Source organism: Mesoplodon bidens (genome assembly GCF_964165515.1).
Source record: "Mesoplodon bidens genome assembly, contig: HAP1_SCAFFOLD_310, whole genome shotgun sequence".
Lineage (NCBI taxonomy): Eukaryota > Metazoa > Chordata > Mammalia > Artiodactyla > Ziphiidae > Mesoplodon > Mesoplodon bidens.
In genome coordinates, this window is record NW_027672386.1 from 132,306 (window position 1) to 151,230 (window position 18,925).

The 18,925-nt window shown below is 37.3% G+C and overlaps 1 protein-coding gene across 1 annotated transcript; it reads left to right on the forward strand.

Annotated features, from left to right (window-relative positions):
- The first annotated feature begins 1,754 nt into the window (after positions 1–1,754).
- LOC308610277 (dual specificity protein kinase CLK4-like) lies at positions 1,755–18,662 on the forward strand. Its single transcript, XM_081259470.1, has 9 exons — positions 1,755–1,787; positions 4,735–4,851; positions 4,944–5,110; positions 5,317–5,411; positions 5,662–5,791; positions 8,565–8,647; positions 17,539–17,618; positions 18,341–18,431; positions 18,512–18,662. Coding segments are annotated over exons 1-9 (906 nt in total). The 5' UTR covers positions 1,755–1,785; the 3' UTR covers positions 18,653–18,662.
- Positions 18,663–18,925: the final 263 nt, after the last annotated feature.

An 18,925-nucleotide genomic window follows, 5' to 3' on the forward strand; every position in this document is an offset into this window, starting at 1 on the left:
GATACGTTCCTAACATTGATGAATACAGAAATGACTACTGCAAAGGATATGTTCCTAGACGTTATCACACAGATGTTGAAAGCAGTTATCGAATTCACTGCAGTAAATCTTCAGTACGAAGCTGGAGAAGCAGTCCTAAAAGGAAGTGTAATAGACACTGTTCAAGTAATCAGTCACTTTCGGTATGATTGATTTTGTTTTTATTTTGGGTGGATACTTATTTGTGTGTAAAAGCTCTTACTGAGCCAATAAGTTTGAAAAAGTTTATAATACTATATGAATATAATTGTGTTTATATTACTTGAATCCTTAAAGGAAACTTCCAAATTCTTACAACTTATCTGCATTTATTAGTAAGTCCTCATTTGCCCACATTTACTCATTTTCTGCAGACCAGATCATGAGGTTCTTGATTTTAATGTTAAAAATATTTTTATCTTTTATAACATAATCATATGAAAAGATGAAGCACCCATCTTTTCTTTCATCTTAAACATTTTTTACTTTAAAAGAAACCCCTTTTCTAGTACTTGGAGACAAATGTAGAAAGTTGCACTGGTGGATACTTACCCTGTGTATAGCACAATCTGCAATTAGTTCCATTGGAGTTCTGAAAGTGGGTGCTGAAGGGGAAATTATTGTCCAGAAAGCCTGCCCTTTTTTTTTACACTCATGAATCTTCACTTGTTTGCAGTAAACTATGAATTATTATTTTCCTCCCCAAGTTTTCTTCACTAGAACTATCATTGATTAGATCAAACATTGACATTAGCCTTTATTTTCCCCTTTTATTTTAATAAGTATGTTTAAAAATATTGCTCAGTATCAATTTGTACTAATCTTGACATTTTAAAACATTTTCCTGCCAAACTAGACATTTCAACTCACAGCATAGGCTATTTTATAACGAGATTAATAGATCATGACATTGCATTCTTTAAGTTTCAGACTTCAATTAAGTCAGTATTTTAGAGACAATTGTGTTGTTTTTTCTATTGCCACTTTAAGTAACTTATCTGAAAATCTTGCCATGTTTTTCTTCTGTAACATAAACTGTGTCCTGTGAATTTCTGGGGACTGAATTTGAAATTGCTCCTGCCAACTGTTCGTGGCCTGGTTCTTATCTGAATGCCTGAATATCTGCCCGCTGAATGAATTGCGTATTCTGCCCTGAATTCACTCTGCTATATTGATTGGCAGGACGATCTTGGTGCTGCCCACTTGCCGTTCCAGAAGAGCCACCAAAGGAAAAGATCCAGGAGTATAGAAGATGATGAAGAGGGTTACCTTATCTGTCAAAGTGGAGACGTTCTAAAAGCAAGATGTATAGAATATTTTTCAACACTTTTTAAACTTTGCAGACAGAATAATCTTTTTATGAATAGTTTGTCAGCGGGGGGCTAAAGAACTCTTCATTGTTTTTTTGTTTTTTTTTGTGGGTTTGTTTGTTGTTCTTTTGTATTTCTTCTTTTCTATAGAGTTTAAATATTTCTACTCTAAAGTTCCAAAATAATCAGTGGAATTTGAGATTAGAGCAAGAAAGATAGCTCTATCTAAATTATTTTTGTAGCAGCTGAAAATAAAATAATTTGAGTGCTGGAACCTTAATTATGCTTTAATAGAGAGCATTTGAAAAAATTCCACACTTAAGCATTCATTATTTGAATAACTGATAATTTGTACTCATGTACTTACACTTCTTTCTCCCCCCTCACTTTAGATGAAATCGTGAACACTTTGGGAGAAGGGACCTTTGGCAGAGTTGTAGAGTGCATTGATCATGGCATGTAAGTTTGTTGTTTTTCTTTTTTGAACATTCTGATATTTTTGGTGGAGAAGGATCCATAATTTAGATGAAATGGAATTTAAGTGGTAGCTATGTGTTTTCCTGGGAGGTATAAGTATTCAAAAGTTCTTGGACTGTGTATGATTTATTTACCATAAGTATGGATTTTGACCAAGAATGTTGAAAATTTTTATCAGATGGATTTCATTGAAATTAATGTCTGTGTTCAAGTGAAGACTTTCCCAGAACTTAGGTCCTTAGCTTTCTATAAGAGATTTGGAGTGCTTTACCCTACTTTTGAATTGCAGAGACAATAAATTAGCATGTCTAATCTTCTTGGTTCAAAAACTTTTATTTCCAAAGGATAATATTTGCACGTTAGGGTTAGCTTCTCAAACTATAAATAAATTATATTACTTGAAGCCTACAGAATAAAGTCCAGATTCTTTAACGAGTTATACTAAACTTTTTGTTATTTGACCCTCTCTGCTTCATTTTCACGTTTTCCTCTAGGATCTCTATTCTGCAGTTGCAAATTTTTTTGTAAGTGAACGTCTTACAACAGTTTAGTGGAAACTGCACATTTCTAAATTGACATCTCAACTTTTCATCATAAAATAGTTGAGGATGTAATTTCCAGCTTATTGTAAATGGAGATTTTTTTAAAAAAAAACATATTTCTCTTTCTAAATATGTTTGGGGGACTCTAAATACAGTAGCTTGATACCTCCTGTCATCCATGAACAAACTTTTCTTGAATACTTAGAAATGCTTTATCTTGAACTTAAATTTTACTTCTCTTTTCATAAAGAATATTATCCTAAGTGTCTTTTATTATCACCCTTTCCTCTCTATGACAAAAATGTGACCATAAAGTAAAATTTTAAGATATTTTGAAATACTTTGACTTAGGAAAGTTGCTAAGAATTCCCATATATTCTTCACCCAGATTCCACAAATGTTAACATTTTACAGTGTTTAATCATTCTCTATATTTACATGTTATATGCATTTTCAAGTTTTGCCAGCTTATCTACAACCTGGTTCACATTTCACTAGTTGTCCCATTTAGGTCTTTTAAAAATTTCTTGAAGTTCCAAGACTTGAGTATTTGAGATATTCCAATGAATAGTATTCAATTGATCAAGTAAAAATCTGTTACAAATTTTGATACTTATTAGACCTAAAATTTACAATGTAATTGAAAATATATCTTTTATTGAGATGGTTGGGGCCTTTGAAAAATGAGTTCCTGTGTCCATAGATAAATCTTACTGTTTTAACATTAAGTTTCCATTTTTCTTTTTTTTAATTGACAAGTAATATGAAAGCTTATAAGTTTAAGGTGTATAATGTTGGTTTGAACATTTATATACTGCAATATGATTACTATAGTAGCATTAGCTAACACCATTATCCATTTTTCATTTTTATAGCTATTAGCACTGTTCATTTTTATAGCTTATTAGCAGTTAGAAAACTTGTCCATATGATGAAATAGATGAGACTATAAGAAGTTTTGTCACAGCAGTTTTATAGTAATTCTTTTAAGTCTTGACATATATGCTATACATCATAGGGAGATAAATCATTAAAAATTTATTTTGATGATTATATATCAGACCACAACTTCATTGGGACCTTGTCAAAAGAAATGAGTTTGGAATCGGTTTGCTATCCAGCAACTAGAAAAATTTTTGCCTCAAAGAATTTTTTCTTTCTTTTTTATAAACAGCCTGGTGCACAAACCTTGCCATATTAATTTCACGTGCATGGGGTTCTCTTTTGTAATGTGGGAAGGCCATAGTGAAAAATGCAGGGTTGACTGCTGGCTTGTATTCAAGAAGATCAGGTTTAGAAAAGAGGACCGAAGGAAGCTGAAGATTTGGAAATCCTTTTCCTCAAAATCATTTACGGCTTTTTTTTTTTGGCCGCGCCACATGGCTTGCGGGATCTCAGCTCCTCGACCAGGGATTGAACCTGGGCCCACGGCAGTGAAAGCTCATGTCTTAAGCCACTGGACCACCAGGGAATTCCCTCTGTACTTTTTAGGAAGTACTACAGATGCCCCGGTCTAAAACACGCTACCCTACATTGTTGCTATTTATACCTATTCGCATCCGTGAATGCACTAAACATTTTTTTGGCTTGATGACTTATTGCTGGTGTCTCCTTTGCCAGAATTATCTAACAAACTGATAGTTGTCTTTCTTCTCTGAAGAAGTCTGAGCTCCCCTAACTCTGATGGTTAGGTTCTTTCTTCTCTCTATTCCTTATACCAGGCACTTCTAACCTAATGATAAGTTGTTCAAGTGTCTGTCTTTTCCATTAGACTGTGAGGTACATGGAACAAGCTCTTTCTAACAGTGATTCCAATGCAACATCTGGCACATTCGGTGCAGCCTGGCGAATGAGTGAATGTTTTCAGCAGTAGTATGTTCAAGGTTTATATTTTTATCCTTTTTTTAAAAAAAACTACTTATAATATCTAGGTAAATTTTAACTTTTGGAAACAAACATTAACGTTCATAAGTATTAAGAGAAATCATCACTCTGTATAATGTATATTTTGTCAAAATGTTTTGAAAAAAAAGTTTATAGATCTGCTATAATATACCCTGAAAGATTATTTTAGGAAAATAGCATAGAGTGATTGGTACTTAACAAGATGATGCTTTAGAGCAGGGGTCCCCAACCCCTGGGCCGTGGACTGGTAGGAACTGGGCCTAACAGCAGGAGGTGAGCAGTGGGCGAGTGAGTGAAACTTCATCTGCTGCTCACCATAGCTTGCATTACCACCTGAACCATCACACCCTCCCCTCAACCATGGAAAAATTGTCTTCCATTTAAACGGTCCCTGGTGCCAAAAAGGTTGGTGACAGCTGCTCTAGAGGATACATGTCTTCAACGCGCTTCTGTACATTTACCATTTTCATTTTGTTTTTAAGGGGTGGCATACATGTCGCAATGAAAATCATAAAAAATGTGGGACAATATCGTGAAGCAGCTCATTCAGAAATCGAAGTATTGGAACATTTAAATAGTACTGATCCCAATAATGTCTTGTAAGTAAGAAACTTGGAACTGTGATCCATTATGTTACATGAAATAATCAGAATTCTGTGAACTGAATTATTTGTATTCTGATCTGTTTCAGCCGATGTGTCCAGATGCTAGAATGGTTTGATCATCATGGTCATATTTGTATTGTGTTCGAACTCCTGGGACTTAGTACCTATGATTTCATTAAAGAAAATAGCTTTCTGCCATTTCAAATTGACCATATCAGGCAAATGGCATATCAGATCTGTCAGTCAATAAATTGTAAGTATACTTGTTAAATTTTTAAATACCAGTAAATTAAAGGTTTTATTGGACAAGCAACATATCAAACCATTGTCACTAAAAATGCACGTTGCAAGTAAAGATGAAACCACTTTTGATCCCTACCTCTACTACTAATTCTCCTTTCCCCCGGTACAGATTAAATTTGTAAGTGAAACTAATAATGTCTTTTTGTTCTTTTGTAGTTTTGCATCATAATAAATTAACCCATACAGATCTGAAGCCTGAAAATATTTTATTTGTGGAGTCTGACTATGTAGTCAAGTATAATTCAAAAATGGTAAGTTACACTTGTTTTAATTTTGGTAGTTGTCTTTAAAATTAATTTAACTTGGTGATCCTTGGATGAGGAATTTTACCTTTGAGGCTTATTATATCCTGACGTTTAACCCAAAAAGGGTAATCCTTTGCCTTTCTCATGGGGTTATTTTGAAAATCAAAAAGAGAATTCATGTGCAAGCCTTTTGGATAGTGCTATAAAATATTTCATATCTTTATTGATCTTTCTGTTTACTTAACTGTATCTCTAGAAACGTGATGAACGCACACTGCAAAACACAGATATCAAAATTATTGACTTAGGAAGTGCAACGTACGATGATGAACATCATAGCACTTTGGTATCTACACGGCATTACAGAGCTCCAGAGGTCATTTTGGGTTAGTAGATACCAGACTTCCTGATATTTTAATTGAAAAAGAGATTTTTTGTTCTCTATAGCTTTTATTGGGGGGCAGGTAGTTGGGAGATAGCTGTAATTTTCTCAGCAGTGTACAGAAAATGTTTTCTGTTTTCATAAAAGCTGTCTGGACATTGCTATAAATATTTTTCCTGAGTGGGAAAAATGTGATATCATCTGTAAGGATATTCCAGGTGGTGGTTCTTTTTGAACAAGTCAGTCTTACAAGATCATAAGAGAACAAGCTGTATTGGCTAAGTCCATGACAGCAGTGTGATTTTGAAGCGATGTGGGCACCTCTTTTCGTCTCATCACAAAGCATGGTGCTGGGGAAAATGCTAAAGATTTGGCTGGCAGACGTCTAGATGTAGGGTGGATGGAGGTTAAGAGGAGAAGAAAGAGGGGCTAGTCTATGAGGAGAGCTTCTTTGATCATCTTTGACATGGGACAGCATGGAAAGGAAAATTAGTTAAGGTGCAGCGTTTTTCAATATTAATAAAAGGGAACTCAGTGAGGGAGAGCACATCTTATGCCTCAAAATTTAAAAGTTCGAGACCGAGTCATGTTGATAGAGCAAGGAAGTCAGGGATGGATTTGGGGGCTTGGAGACAGTGGGAAAAATTCAGATCAGGTGATATTGGGAGATAGTTAAATGGTATAAGCATATTACTTTGCCAAAAGTAAGTTTCAACCGAGGTTGATAGTAAAACATCTTTGTGGAATCAGTCTTTTCCACTTTTTACCTTTTGTCTAAGAGGACTTGGTAGTTGAGAATATGAGTGTGAGAGCAAACTAATGATGTTTACCTAGAGTAAAGAATTAGTAAAAGGGACAGGAAATTAAGAATAGTTTGTAGTGCTGGCTAGTAGAACTTTCCATGATGATAGAAATGTTGTATATCTGCACTATCCAACATGGTAGCCATTAGTAGCCACACGTAGACTACTGTGTACTTTCAGTATAGCCAGTGTGACTGAGGAACTGAATTTTAAATTAATTAAACTTTTCGATTTAAATAACCACATGTGGCTAGTGGCTACCACATAGGATAGCACAGGTTTGGAGCTCATCTTTGAGAGTGATGTTACTAGGATTTCTGCTTAGTATGGTCTGAAAGAAGCTGCTGTGTTGCAGTAGTTTAGAAAGTGTATTCATGGTTGAGGACTGAAGCCTGCAATGAAGGTAAAAGAAAAGAGTGTGGGAGGAGATTGTGGACAGATAGGTATTTTCAGAGCTTAAAAAGAGATAACTTGCTGTGTTTTATCAATTTTAAGAAGAAGATTTTTCTCCACATTTTAACATGTGAGGAAACATAAGACAAAACGGCATTTTTTCTTGGTTATTGGTTCATAAAACAGTGGTGTATCTTACAGTTAGTTAATGGCCTCCTCCTAGATTGTGTAAGATACAGTGATTCCTAGTAATAATACAGTCCCATGTGTGGCCAGGCTGGGGATAGTTGATATAAATCTGAAATTGGGGTTATTGGTGTTTAGGAAAAGAAATGAACAGATGGGAAGATTAGAAGGGTTCTTTGTGTGTTTGTGAAGTGTTACTCCTGAGGATGAAGGCAGAATTAGGTTGAAGAGGAAGATGTTGTCAGGTGCCACCACTGAGGAGGGCAGTTGGTCTCATGTCTTGGGTGTTGGTAGTAAACAGAAGTTGGTAAAAGTGAATGATGTGAAATTCCAAAGAGTATGAGAGCTGAGCCATAAGAGAATGAGGTAGTTTACAGTCACTTGGGAGAAAGCTGGACTGGGAGACAGGAGTGGCTGGAAAAGAAAACTTTCATCTTAGATCCAAGCTCTATCATTTGCAGATTTTGTATGTGTTACTGTAAGTAGAAACCATGCTCCATTATCCTTTTGTTCAAGTGATAAGTACCATGAGGGTTAACAAAAATGGCTAAATCATAGTCAAGTTCCTTGAATATATTGTTTCTTCCTTTGTCTTTAAATTCAGTAATGTTACTGAAAGTAATTGAAATGTCTTTTAAAGTAGGTTTTATTTGTACATTATTTTTTATTAAAAACTTAATCTATAAAAGGTTAAAACATCTGTATGGTTTAGGTTTACTCTTTTCCTTTCTAAATAGATAGAGACTTAAGGCTAGGTGTTTTTTTCTTTTCTGAATAATGTTACTATTGAGAATTCTGAAGGAGAAAATATATGATCATGTATAGACAACCTGAAAGTACATATATAGATACCTCTCTATGTGAACTTTAAATATCTGTATAATTCTGCTTATGGGTGACACTGCTTATAATATCCATTATAATTCTTACATAATTTATGTGACACTACTATTTCTTTTAATGGAAGAAATAAACTCAGATATCAAGCTGATGGTAATTGATAAGGGGTTAGTAATTACACTCTGAGGATAATTATTGACCTATGTTTGCACTAATAAAATGTAAAATTTCATAGAACAACCGTTAAGTGGGTATAACAGTGCTCCTCATTGCACAAGCAATTCAGAGACTATGGAATATTTGCTAACCCCTCTTACTTTCCATAAAATGCCTCCTCCCCCAGGTTAAAATACTGTAAGTTGATACAAGGATATGGAGGACTCTGAAAGCATACTGAATAATGTTTGGTAGAAAACTAAAAATGTAAACCCTGAATTTACTATCATATTCTCCTAAATGGGCTATATAAAGAGAGCACCCACATAGGAAAAGATATTGTGTATTGGCAATTAAAAATGGTTGCATAATAAAATGTTTGGTTTTGTTTTTAAATAGCTTTAGGTTGGTCTCAGCCATGTGATGTTTGGAGCATAGGTTGCATTCTTATTGAATATTACCTTGGTTTCACAGTCTTTCAGGTATGTATTTAGTAAATGTTACTTACTGATTCATAATGAGCTTTAATGTTAAAGGCATGTTAAAGTTTTTGTTTCCATATTGGAAAGTTGCCATAGTGTCATTATTCTTAAGATGTAAACTTCCATGTGCAAAATAGTCATCCTTCTCTAAAACCATAGTCGAATGAAATACTCTCAGTGAATGGTCATAATTCATTCTGCATGTGGAGCTTTTAAACACGTGGTTCATATTGACTTCATATGATCCATTTTATTGTGATGCTCTTTCATAAATTTACATTAGTGTTACTATGGTCAGTTTTAATTCAGCTCTGGTTATGTTGCACTTTTATTAAAAGAATTCAGAAACAGTAAGTTGTATTAAGCATGTATGACACCCTAGGCACATTTCTAAGCACTGTGTGTATAAAAATGAAAAGACAGCATCTCTCTCCTCAAGGAAGACATACACAGGATAGACATGGGAAAACGTACAGTACAATGTGATACTTGCTATAATGGAACAATGTAGAAGGGAACCCAGAAAAGGTGAACGGTTAAGTTTCCTTCGAGAAGGCATCACTGAGGAATAGGGAGTTTAATCCAAGCTATAAGGAAGAGTAAGAGTTTGTCAGAAAACTAGAGTGTGTGATGGCCATATCAGGAAGAAATGGTATTCATAAATGCAAGAGGCATAAAGGAAGCTACTCTAGTTGAGGAAGGATGAATAGTGCTGCCGGAGTGTCTTGGATAAATAGGAAAATGGTGTCAGTAGGCAAGTACTGATTCATAGTGGACTTGTTTGCCATAGAAAGGTATTTGTTTTATCCTAGGAGTCAGTGGTTTCCAAATGTAGACCGGTCTAAAATGAAAATGATTTTGTAGGGTTGCCGTTCTGGCTTTCATTTAGAAATTATCTCTCCTCTTTTTTTTTGGTATTAAAATGTTCTTTCTATGAAATGATAATAGTTATTGGCTTACTTGGCAGAACAAAAAGGAGAAAATATTATTTAGGTCTCTACTTGTTTTGCTCATAATTTTGCTTATGTCGGAAAACTAAAAGTCTTGAAAGCTTCAAGTGGTGTAACCATTGGAGAACTTTAAGAGGGTTGTGATTTGATCAAGGTGTGTTGTTGGATGGGGTGAGGGTGGTAAGGAAGTTCCTGGCTAATACTGTCAAGGTTGCTTTGAGGTTATGGCAATGCAGGATGAGGAGGGAGGAAGCTGTGATGAATTATAAGTCACTTAGGTGGCTGTTGCAGAATATATGTGTTCACTGCTATGGGGCACCTCACCAAACTTCTGTCTACTCCGTAGAGATCTGTTAAAAGTACTCTGAGTTTGTAGACAAGTTTGATATCTAGAACGTAGCTGTCGGACATTTCTCGGGGGTGGTGTCTGGTTTTGTGGTAGTAAGCTATAGGGTCAAGGAAAAAGTTGAGCACAGTGCATGCTTTCTTCATTCTGACACATATAAAATCCTTCAGATGGTTTTATGATTGTAAATCATTCTGAGATCTTAAGCGTCGATTATTAACTTTGGTGTGAGATGTGGTTTATATTTTAATTCCACCCTCCAAAATAGTCTTCAACTAAGGAACTTTTTGAAGATAATGGAGCTTGTATTATTTATTCCTGTCATGACTTAAGAACATTTTGAAAGCAGTGTGCTAGGCACAGTAGTTAATGGATTTAAAAAACATTGCACATAGACTCTGCTCTTCAGAGCAAGGATTGGCAAACTATATCCTATCTGATGCCTGCTTTAAAAAATGAAAAAGGGACGCGGAGATCACCTTCCTCCCCACGGATACACCAGAAATACAGCTACACGTGGAACAACTCCTACAGAACACCTACTGAACGCTGGTAGAAGACCCCAGACCTCCCAAAAGGCAAGAAACTCCCCACATACCTGGGTAGGGCAAAGCGGAGAGATTCCCGCACAGAGGATCGGTGCCGAGTGGCACTCACCCGCCCGAGAGGCTTGTCTGCTCGGCCGCCAGGGCGGGCGGTGCTGGAAGCTGAGGCTCGGGCTTCGGTCAGAGCGCAGGGAGAGGACTGCGGCTGGTGGCGAGAACTCAGCCTGAAGGGGGCTAATGTGCCACAGCTAGCCGGCAGGGAGTCCGGGAAAACTCTGGAGCTGCCGAAGAGGCAAGAGACTTTTTCTTCCCTCTTGGTTTCCTGGTGCGCGAGGAGAGGAGCGCTGCTTAAAGGGGCTCCACAGACGGGCGCGAGTCACGACTGAAAGCGCGGAGCCCAGTGACGGGCGTGGGACGCTGGGGCTGCTGCTGCCGCCGCCAAGAAGCCTGTGTGCGAGCGCAGGTCACTGTCCACAACGCCCTTCCGGTAGCCTGTGCAGCCCGCCACTGCCGGGGTCCCGGGATCCAGGGGCAGCTTCCCTGGGAGAACGCACGGCGCACCTCGGGCTGGTGCAACGTCACGCCGAACTCTGCCGCTGCAGGCTCGCCCCGCACTCCGTGCCCCTCCCTCCCGCCCGGCCTGAGTGAGCCAGAGTCCCCGAAGAGGCTGCTCCTTTAACCCTGTCCTGTCTGAGCGAAGAACAGACGCCCTCCAGCGACCTACACGCAGAGGCGGGGCCAAATCCAAAGCTGAGACCCAGGAGCTGTGAGAACAAAGAAGAGAAAGGGAAACCTCTCCCAGCAGCCTCAGAAGCAGCGGATTAAAGCTCCACAATCAACTTGATGTACCCTGCATCTGTGGAATACATGAATAGACAACACATCATCCCAAATTGAGGAGCCAGGAGTCAGTGCTGTGCCTCTGAGGTGGGAGAGTCAACTTCAGGACACTGGTCCACAAGAGACCTCCCAGCTCCACATAATATCAAACGGCGAAAATCTTCCAGAGATCTCCATCTCAACACCAGCACCCAGCTTCACTCAACGACCAGCAAGCTACAGTTCTGGACACCCTATGCCAAACAACTAGCAAGACAGGAACACAACGCCACCCATTAGCAGAGAGGTGGCCTAAAATCATAAAAAGTCCGCAGACACCCCAAAACACACCACCAGACGTGGACCTGCCCACAAGAAAGACAAGATCCAGCCTCATTCACCAAAACACAGGCACTACTAACTTCCACCAGGAAGCCTACACAACCCACTAAACCAACCTTAGCAACTGGGGACAGACACCAAAAACAACGGGAACTACGAACCTGCAGCCTGCAAAAAGGAGACCCCAAACACAGTAACATAAGCAAAATGAGAAGACAGAAAAACACACAGCAGGAGAAGGAACAAGATAAAAACCCACCAGACCTAACAAATGAAGACGTAATAGGCAGTCTACCTGAAAAAGAATTCAGAATAATGATGGTAAAGATGATCCAAGATTCTATTTCCCAGATCCAAAATCTTGGAAATAGAATAGACAAAATGCAAGAAACAGTTAACAAGGACCTAGAAGAACTAAAGATGAATCAAGCATCGATTAAAAACACAATACATGAAATAAAAAATACTCTAGAGGGGATCACTAGCAGAATAACTGAGGCAGAAGAACGGATAAGTGAGGTGGAAGATAAAATAGTGGAAATAACTGCTGCAGAGCAAAATAAAGAAAAAAGAATGAAAAGAACAGAGGACAGTCTCAGAGACCTCTGGGACAACATTAAACGCACCAACATTCGAATTATAGGTGTTCCAGAAGAAGAAGAGAAAAAGAAAGGGACTGAGAAAATATTTGAAGAGATTATAGTTGAAAACTTCCCTAATATGGGAAAGGAAATAGTTAATCAAGTCCAGGAGGCACAGAGAGCCCCATACAGAATATATCCAAGGAGAAATACGCCAAGACACATTTTAATCAAACTGTCAAAAATGAAACACAAAGAAATCATATTAAAAGCAGCAAGGCAAAAACAACAAATAACACACAAGGGAATCCCCATCAGGATAACAGCTGATCTCTCAGCAGAAACTCTACAAGCCAGAAGGGAGTGGCAGGACATAATTAAAGTGATGAAGGAGAAAAACCTGCAACCAAGATTACTCTACCCAGCAAGGATCTCATTCAGATTTGATGGAGAAATTAAAACGTTTACAGACAAGCAAAAGCTGAGAGAGTTCAGCACCACCAAACCAGCTTTACAACAAATGCTAAAGGAACTTCTCTAGGCAAGAAACACAACAGAAGGAAAAGACCTACAATAACGAACCCAAAACAATTAAGAAAATGGGAATAGGAACATACATATCGATAATTACCTTAAATGTAAATGGACTAAATGCTCCCACCAAAAGACACAGATTGGCTGAATGGATACAAAAACAAGACCCATATATATGCTGTCTACAAGAGACCCACTTCAGACCTAGAGACACATACAGACTGAAAGTAAGGGGATGGAAAAAGATATTCCATGCAAATGGAAACCAAAAGAAAGCTGGAGTAGCAATTCTCATATCAGACAAAACAGACTTTAAAATAAAGACTACTAGAAGAGACAAAGAAGGACACTACATAATGAGCAAGGGATCGATCCAAGAAGAAGATATAACAATTGTAAATATTTATGCACCAAACATAGGAGCACCTCAATACATAAGGCAAATACTAACAGCCATAAAAGGAGAAATCGACAGTAACACAATCATAGTAGGGGACTTTAACACCCCACTTTCACCAATGGACAGATCTTCCAAAATGAAAATAAATAAGGAAACACAAGCTTTAAATGATACATTAAAAAAGATGGACTTAATTGATATTTATAGGACATTCCATCCAAAAACAACAGAATACACATTTTTCTCAAGTGCTCATGGAACATTCTCCAGGATAGATCATATCTTGGGTCACAAATCAAGCCTTGGTAAATTGAAGAAAATTGAAATTGTATCAAGTGTCTTTTCTGACCACAATGCTATGAGGCTAGATATCAATTACAGGAAAAGAGCTGTAAAAAATACAAACACATGGAGGCTAAACAATACACTACTTAATAACGAAGTGATCACTGAAGAAATCAAAGAGGAAATTAAAAAATACCTAGAAACAAATGACAATGGAGAAACGACGACCCAAAACCTATGGGATGCAGCAAAAGCAGTTCTAAGAGGGAAGTTTATAGCAATACAATCCCACCTTAAGAAACAGGAAACATCTCGAATAAACAACCTAACCTTGCACCTAAAGCAATTAGAGAAAGAAGAACAAAAACACCGCAAAGTTAGCAGAAGGAAAGAAATCATAAAAATCAGATCAGAAATAAATGAAAAAGAAATGAAGGAAACCATAGCAAAGATCAATAAAACTAAAAGCTGATTCTTTGAGAAGATAAACAAAATTGATAAACCATTAGCCAGACTCATCAAGAAAAGAAGGGAGAAGACTCAAATCAATAGAATTAGAAATGAAAAGGGAGAAGTAACAACTGACACTGCAGAAATACAAAAGATCATGAGAGATTACTACAAGCAACTCTATGCCCATAAAATGGACAACCTGGCAGAGATGGACAAATTCTTAGAAATGCACAACCTGCCAAGACTGACTCAGGAAGAAATAGAAAATATGTATAGACCAATCACAAGCACTGAAATTGAAACTGTGATTAAAAATCTTCCATCAAACAAAAGCCCAGGACAAGATGGCTTCACAGGCGAATTCTATCAAACATTTAGAGAAGAGCTAACACCCATCCTTCTCAAACTCTTCCAAACAATATCAGAGGAAGGAACACTCCCAAACTCATTCTACGAGGCCACCATCACGTTGATACCAAAACCAGGCAAGGATGTCACAAAGAAAGAAAACTACAGGCCAATATCACTGATGAACATAGATGCAAAAATCCTCAACAAAATACTAGCAAACAGAATCCAACAGCACATTAAAAGGATCATACACCATGATCAAGTGGGGTTTATTCCAGGAATGCAAGGATTCTTCAATATACGCAAATCAATCAATGTGATACACCATATTAACAAGTTGAAGGAGAATAACCATATGATCATCTCAATAGATGCAGAGAAAGCTTTCGACAAAATTCAACACCCATTTATGATAAAAACCCTGCAGAAAGTAGGCATAGAGGGAACTTTCCTCAACATCATAAAGGCCATATATGACAAACCCACAGCCAACATTGTCCTCAATGGTTAAAAACTGAAACCATTTCCACTAAGATCAGGAACAAGACAAGGCTGCCCACTCTCACCACTCTTATTCAACATAGTTTTGGAAGTTTTAGCCACAGCAATCAGAGAAGAAAAGGAAATAAAAGGAATCCAAATTGGAAAAGAAGAAGTAAAGCTGTCACTGTTTGCAGATGACATGATACTATACATAGAGAATCCTAAAGATGCTACCGAAAAACTACTAGAACTAATCAATGAATTTGGTAAAGTAGCAGGATACAAAATTAATGTACAGAAATCTCTGGCATTCCTGTACACTAATGATGAAAAATCTGAAAATGAAATCAAGAAAACACTCCCATTTACCATTGCAACAAAAAGAATAAAATATCTAGGAATAAACCTACCTAAGGAGACAAAAGACCTGTATGCAGAAAATTATAAGACACTGATGAAAGAAATTAAAGATGATACAAATAGATGGAGAGATATACCATGCTCCTGGATTGGAAGAATCAATATTGTGAAAATGACTCTACTACCCAAAGCAATCTACAGATTCAATGCAATCCCTATCAAACTACCACTGGCATTTTTCACAGAACTAGAACAAAAAATTTCAAAATTTGTTTGGAAAAACAAAAGACCCCGAATAGCCAAAGCAATCTTGAGAACGAAAAACGGAGCTGGAGGAATCAGGCTCCCTGACTTCAGACTATACTACAAAGCTACAGTAATCAAGACAGTGTGGTACTGGCATAAAAACAGAAAGATCGATCAGTGGATCAGGATAGAAAGCCCAGAGATAAACCCACGCACATATGGCCAACTTATCTTTGATAAAGGAGGCAGGAATGTACAGTGGAGAAAGGACAGCCTCTTCAATAAGTGGTGCTGGGAAAACTGGACAGGGACATGTAAAAGTTTGAGATTAGATCATTCCCTAACACCATACACAAAAATAAGCTCAAAATGGATTAAAGACTTAAATGTAAGGCCAGAAACTATCAAACTCTTAGAGGAAAACATAGGTAGAACACTCTATGACATAAATCACAGCAAGATCCTTTTGGACCCACCTCCTAGAGAAATGGAAATAAAAACAAAGATAAACAAATGGGACCTAATGAAACTTCAAAGCTTTTGCACAGCAAAGGAAACCATAAACAAGACCAAAAGACAACCCTCAGAATGTGAGAAAATATTTGCAAATGAAGCAACTGACAAAGGATTAATCTCCAAAATTTATAAACAGCTCATGCAGCTCAATAGCAAAAAAACAAACAACCCAATCCAAAAATGGGCAGAAGACTTAAATAGGCATTTCTCCAAAGAAGATATACAGACTGCCAACAAACACATGAAAGAATGCTCAACATCATTAATCATTAGAGAAATGCAAATCAAAACTACAATGAGATATCATCTCACACCAGTCAGAATGGCCATCATCAAGAAATCTAGAAACAATAAATGCTGGAGAGGGTGTGGAGAAAAGGGAACACTCTTGCACTGCTGGTGGGAATGTGAATTGGTACAGGCACTATGGAGAGCAGTATGGAGGTTCCTTAAAAAACTAAAAATAGAACTACCATATGACCCAGCAATCCCACTACTAGGCATATACCCTGAGAAAACCATAATTCCAAAAGAGACATGTACCAAAATGTTCATTGCAGCTCTATTCACAATAGCCCGGAGCTGGAAACAACCTAAGTGTCCATCATCGGATGAATGGATAAAGAAGATATGGCACATATATACAATGGAATATTACTCAGCCATAATAAGAAACGAAGCTGAGCTATTTGTAATGAGGTGGATAGACCTAGAGTCTGTCATACAGAGTGAAGTTAGTCAGAAAGAGAAAGACAAATACCGTATGCTAACACATATATACGGAATTTAAAAAAAAATGTCATGAAGAACCTAGGGGCAAAACGGGAATGAAGACGCAGACCTACTTGAGAATGGACTTGAGGATATGGGGAGGGGGAAGGGTGGGCTGTGACAAGGCGAAAGAGAGGCATGGACGTGTATACACTACCAAACGTAAGGTAGATAGATAGTGGGAAGCAGCCGCAGAGCACAGGGAGATCAGCTCGGTGCTTTGTGACCACCTGGAGGGGTGGGATGGGGAGGGTGGGAGGGAGGGAGATGCATGAGGGAAGGGATGTGGGAACAGATGTATATGTATGACTGATTCACTTTGTTATAAAGCAGAAACTAATTAAAAAAAAAATCTAGAAACAAAAAAAAAAAAAAAAAAAAAAAGTTGTTCCTCAATCAGCTATACAAACCTTACCAATTCATTTCAGAAATCAGACAGTGTAGCTCATTCAGTTTTATTCCATCTTTGAAGTAGAGTGTAATATAAATTGTACAGATGTCTAATCTAGTCCTTTTATGGAAACACTATTTTCTTTTTTTTTTCTTAACATTTATTTATTTACTTTTTTGGGGGGTTTACATTGGGTCTTCATTCCAGCACGTGGGCTTCTCTCTTGTTGCGGTACATTGGTTTTCTCTCTCCACTTGTGGTGTGTGGGTTCCAGAGTGTGTGGGCTCTGTAGTTTGTGGCTCGTGGGCTCTCTTGTGGTGGGCAGGCTTAGTTGCCCCGCAGCGTGTGGGATCTTAGTTCCCCGACCAGGGAGCGAACCCACGTCCCCCGCATTGGAAGGTGTATTCTCTACCACTGGACCACCAGGGAAGTCCCGGACACACTGTTTTCTTGTGTTATCCTTTTATGTGCATGTAGGGAAATGGAAAGTGCTAAGTTTCTTTTTCCTATTTTTTTAGACTAATGATGATAAAGAACACCTGGTAATGATGGAACGTATATTAGGACCCATACCAACACACATGATTCAGAAAACAAGGTATGCTTTTTAAGATTAAAGTCCTTATTGTGTACATGCAGTGGCCTATATTCAAACTATAGAAAACCCATCTTTGTTGTTATTGCTTATTCCAAAGACTGTAGATTTTGAATTATTTTTCATGAAGTCAAGTTTTTGAAAAGTAATGCAATATTTACTTTGTGATCCAGTAAATAAAGTGGTGTTTTTATACTCAGGTTAACCTTTGCATAAATGTTTTCCTAGGTTGATTTAAAAATAATACATAGAGTAGTAAAACGAGCTTGATTTTGGAGTCCTATCTAAATTTGAATTCCAGACTGTTGCAAACCACATGTACGTCTTTGGACAAGAATACTATAAGTGGTTTCAAAACATAGCTTCACCGCAGAAGTCATCCAGGGAATTGTTAACGATTTCTAGCCCCATTCCAGATCTAGTGAAATCAGAATTTACAGGAATGGATCTAGGAACCTCTGTTTTTGAAGCTGGCATTGTTTCACATATGGTACAACTTAGGTGGGATACTAAAACTTCAGAGGGTACAAGATTAGGAAAAATACCATATAAGGTATCCAATATAATTATTGCTGAGGTTTTTAGAAATTGTATGTTTATGTATATATAGAGAGATGTCTATGGTTCCATATTTTCCCCCAATCCCCTGTTTGGGGCAGGGTAAGAATGTGGGTTTGGGGTTTCTTTTTTTCTTAAAATTTAATCCAGACTTCTCTTTCCTATAGGAAACAGAAGTATTTTCATCATAATCAGCTAGATTGGGAGGAACATAGTTCTGCTGGTAGATATGTTACGAGACACTGCAAACCATTAAAGGTAAAACAAAAAAACCCCAAAAAAACCTGTTTTAACTATTTTTTATTGTCTTTCTTAAACAAAGTCATTTCTCCCCTCAGGAATTTATGCTCTGTCATGATGAAGAACATGAGAAACTGTTTGACCTGATTCAAAGAATGTTAGAATATGATCCAGTGAAAAGAATTACCTTGGATGAAGCATTGCAGCATCCTTTCTTTGACTTATTAAAAAAGAAATAAAATGGAAATCAGTGGTTTTACTATACTTCTCTAGAAGAGATTATTTAAGACTGTGTCAGTCAACTCTAAACATTCTAATATTTTTATAAACCTTAAATTATTTTGTACAGTTAAGTGTAAATGCTGTATGTTTTGTATCAATTGCATAATTATCTTGTTAAGCAAATATGGTCTTGATAATGAATGAAATATAAAAGCTAAAATTAATTTTCCTTTTTTGAGATTAATTACCATTTTTAAAGACCTTTGGAATATCCTTTGTGTCTAGTGATT

Bases quoted from the DNA above. Each gene is read 5' to 3' on its own strand.
- LOC308610277 (XM_081259470.1), top strand. The intron at 5,111-5,316 runs GTAAGTATACTT...GTTCTTTTGTAG, and splicing joins GATCTGTCAGTCAATAAATT to TTTTGCATCATAATAAATTA. The intron at 5,412-5,661 runs GTAAGTTACACT...CTGTATCTCTAG, and splicing joins TCAAGTATAATTCAAAAATG to AAACGTGATGAACGCACACT.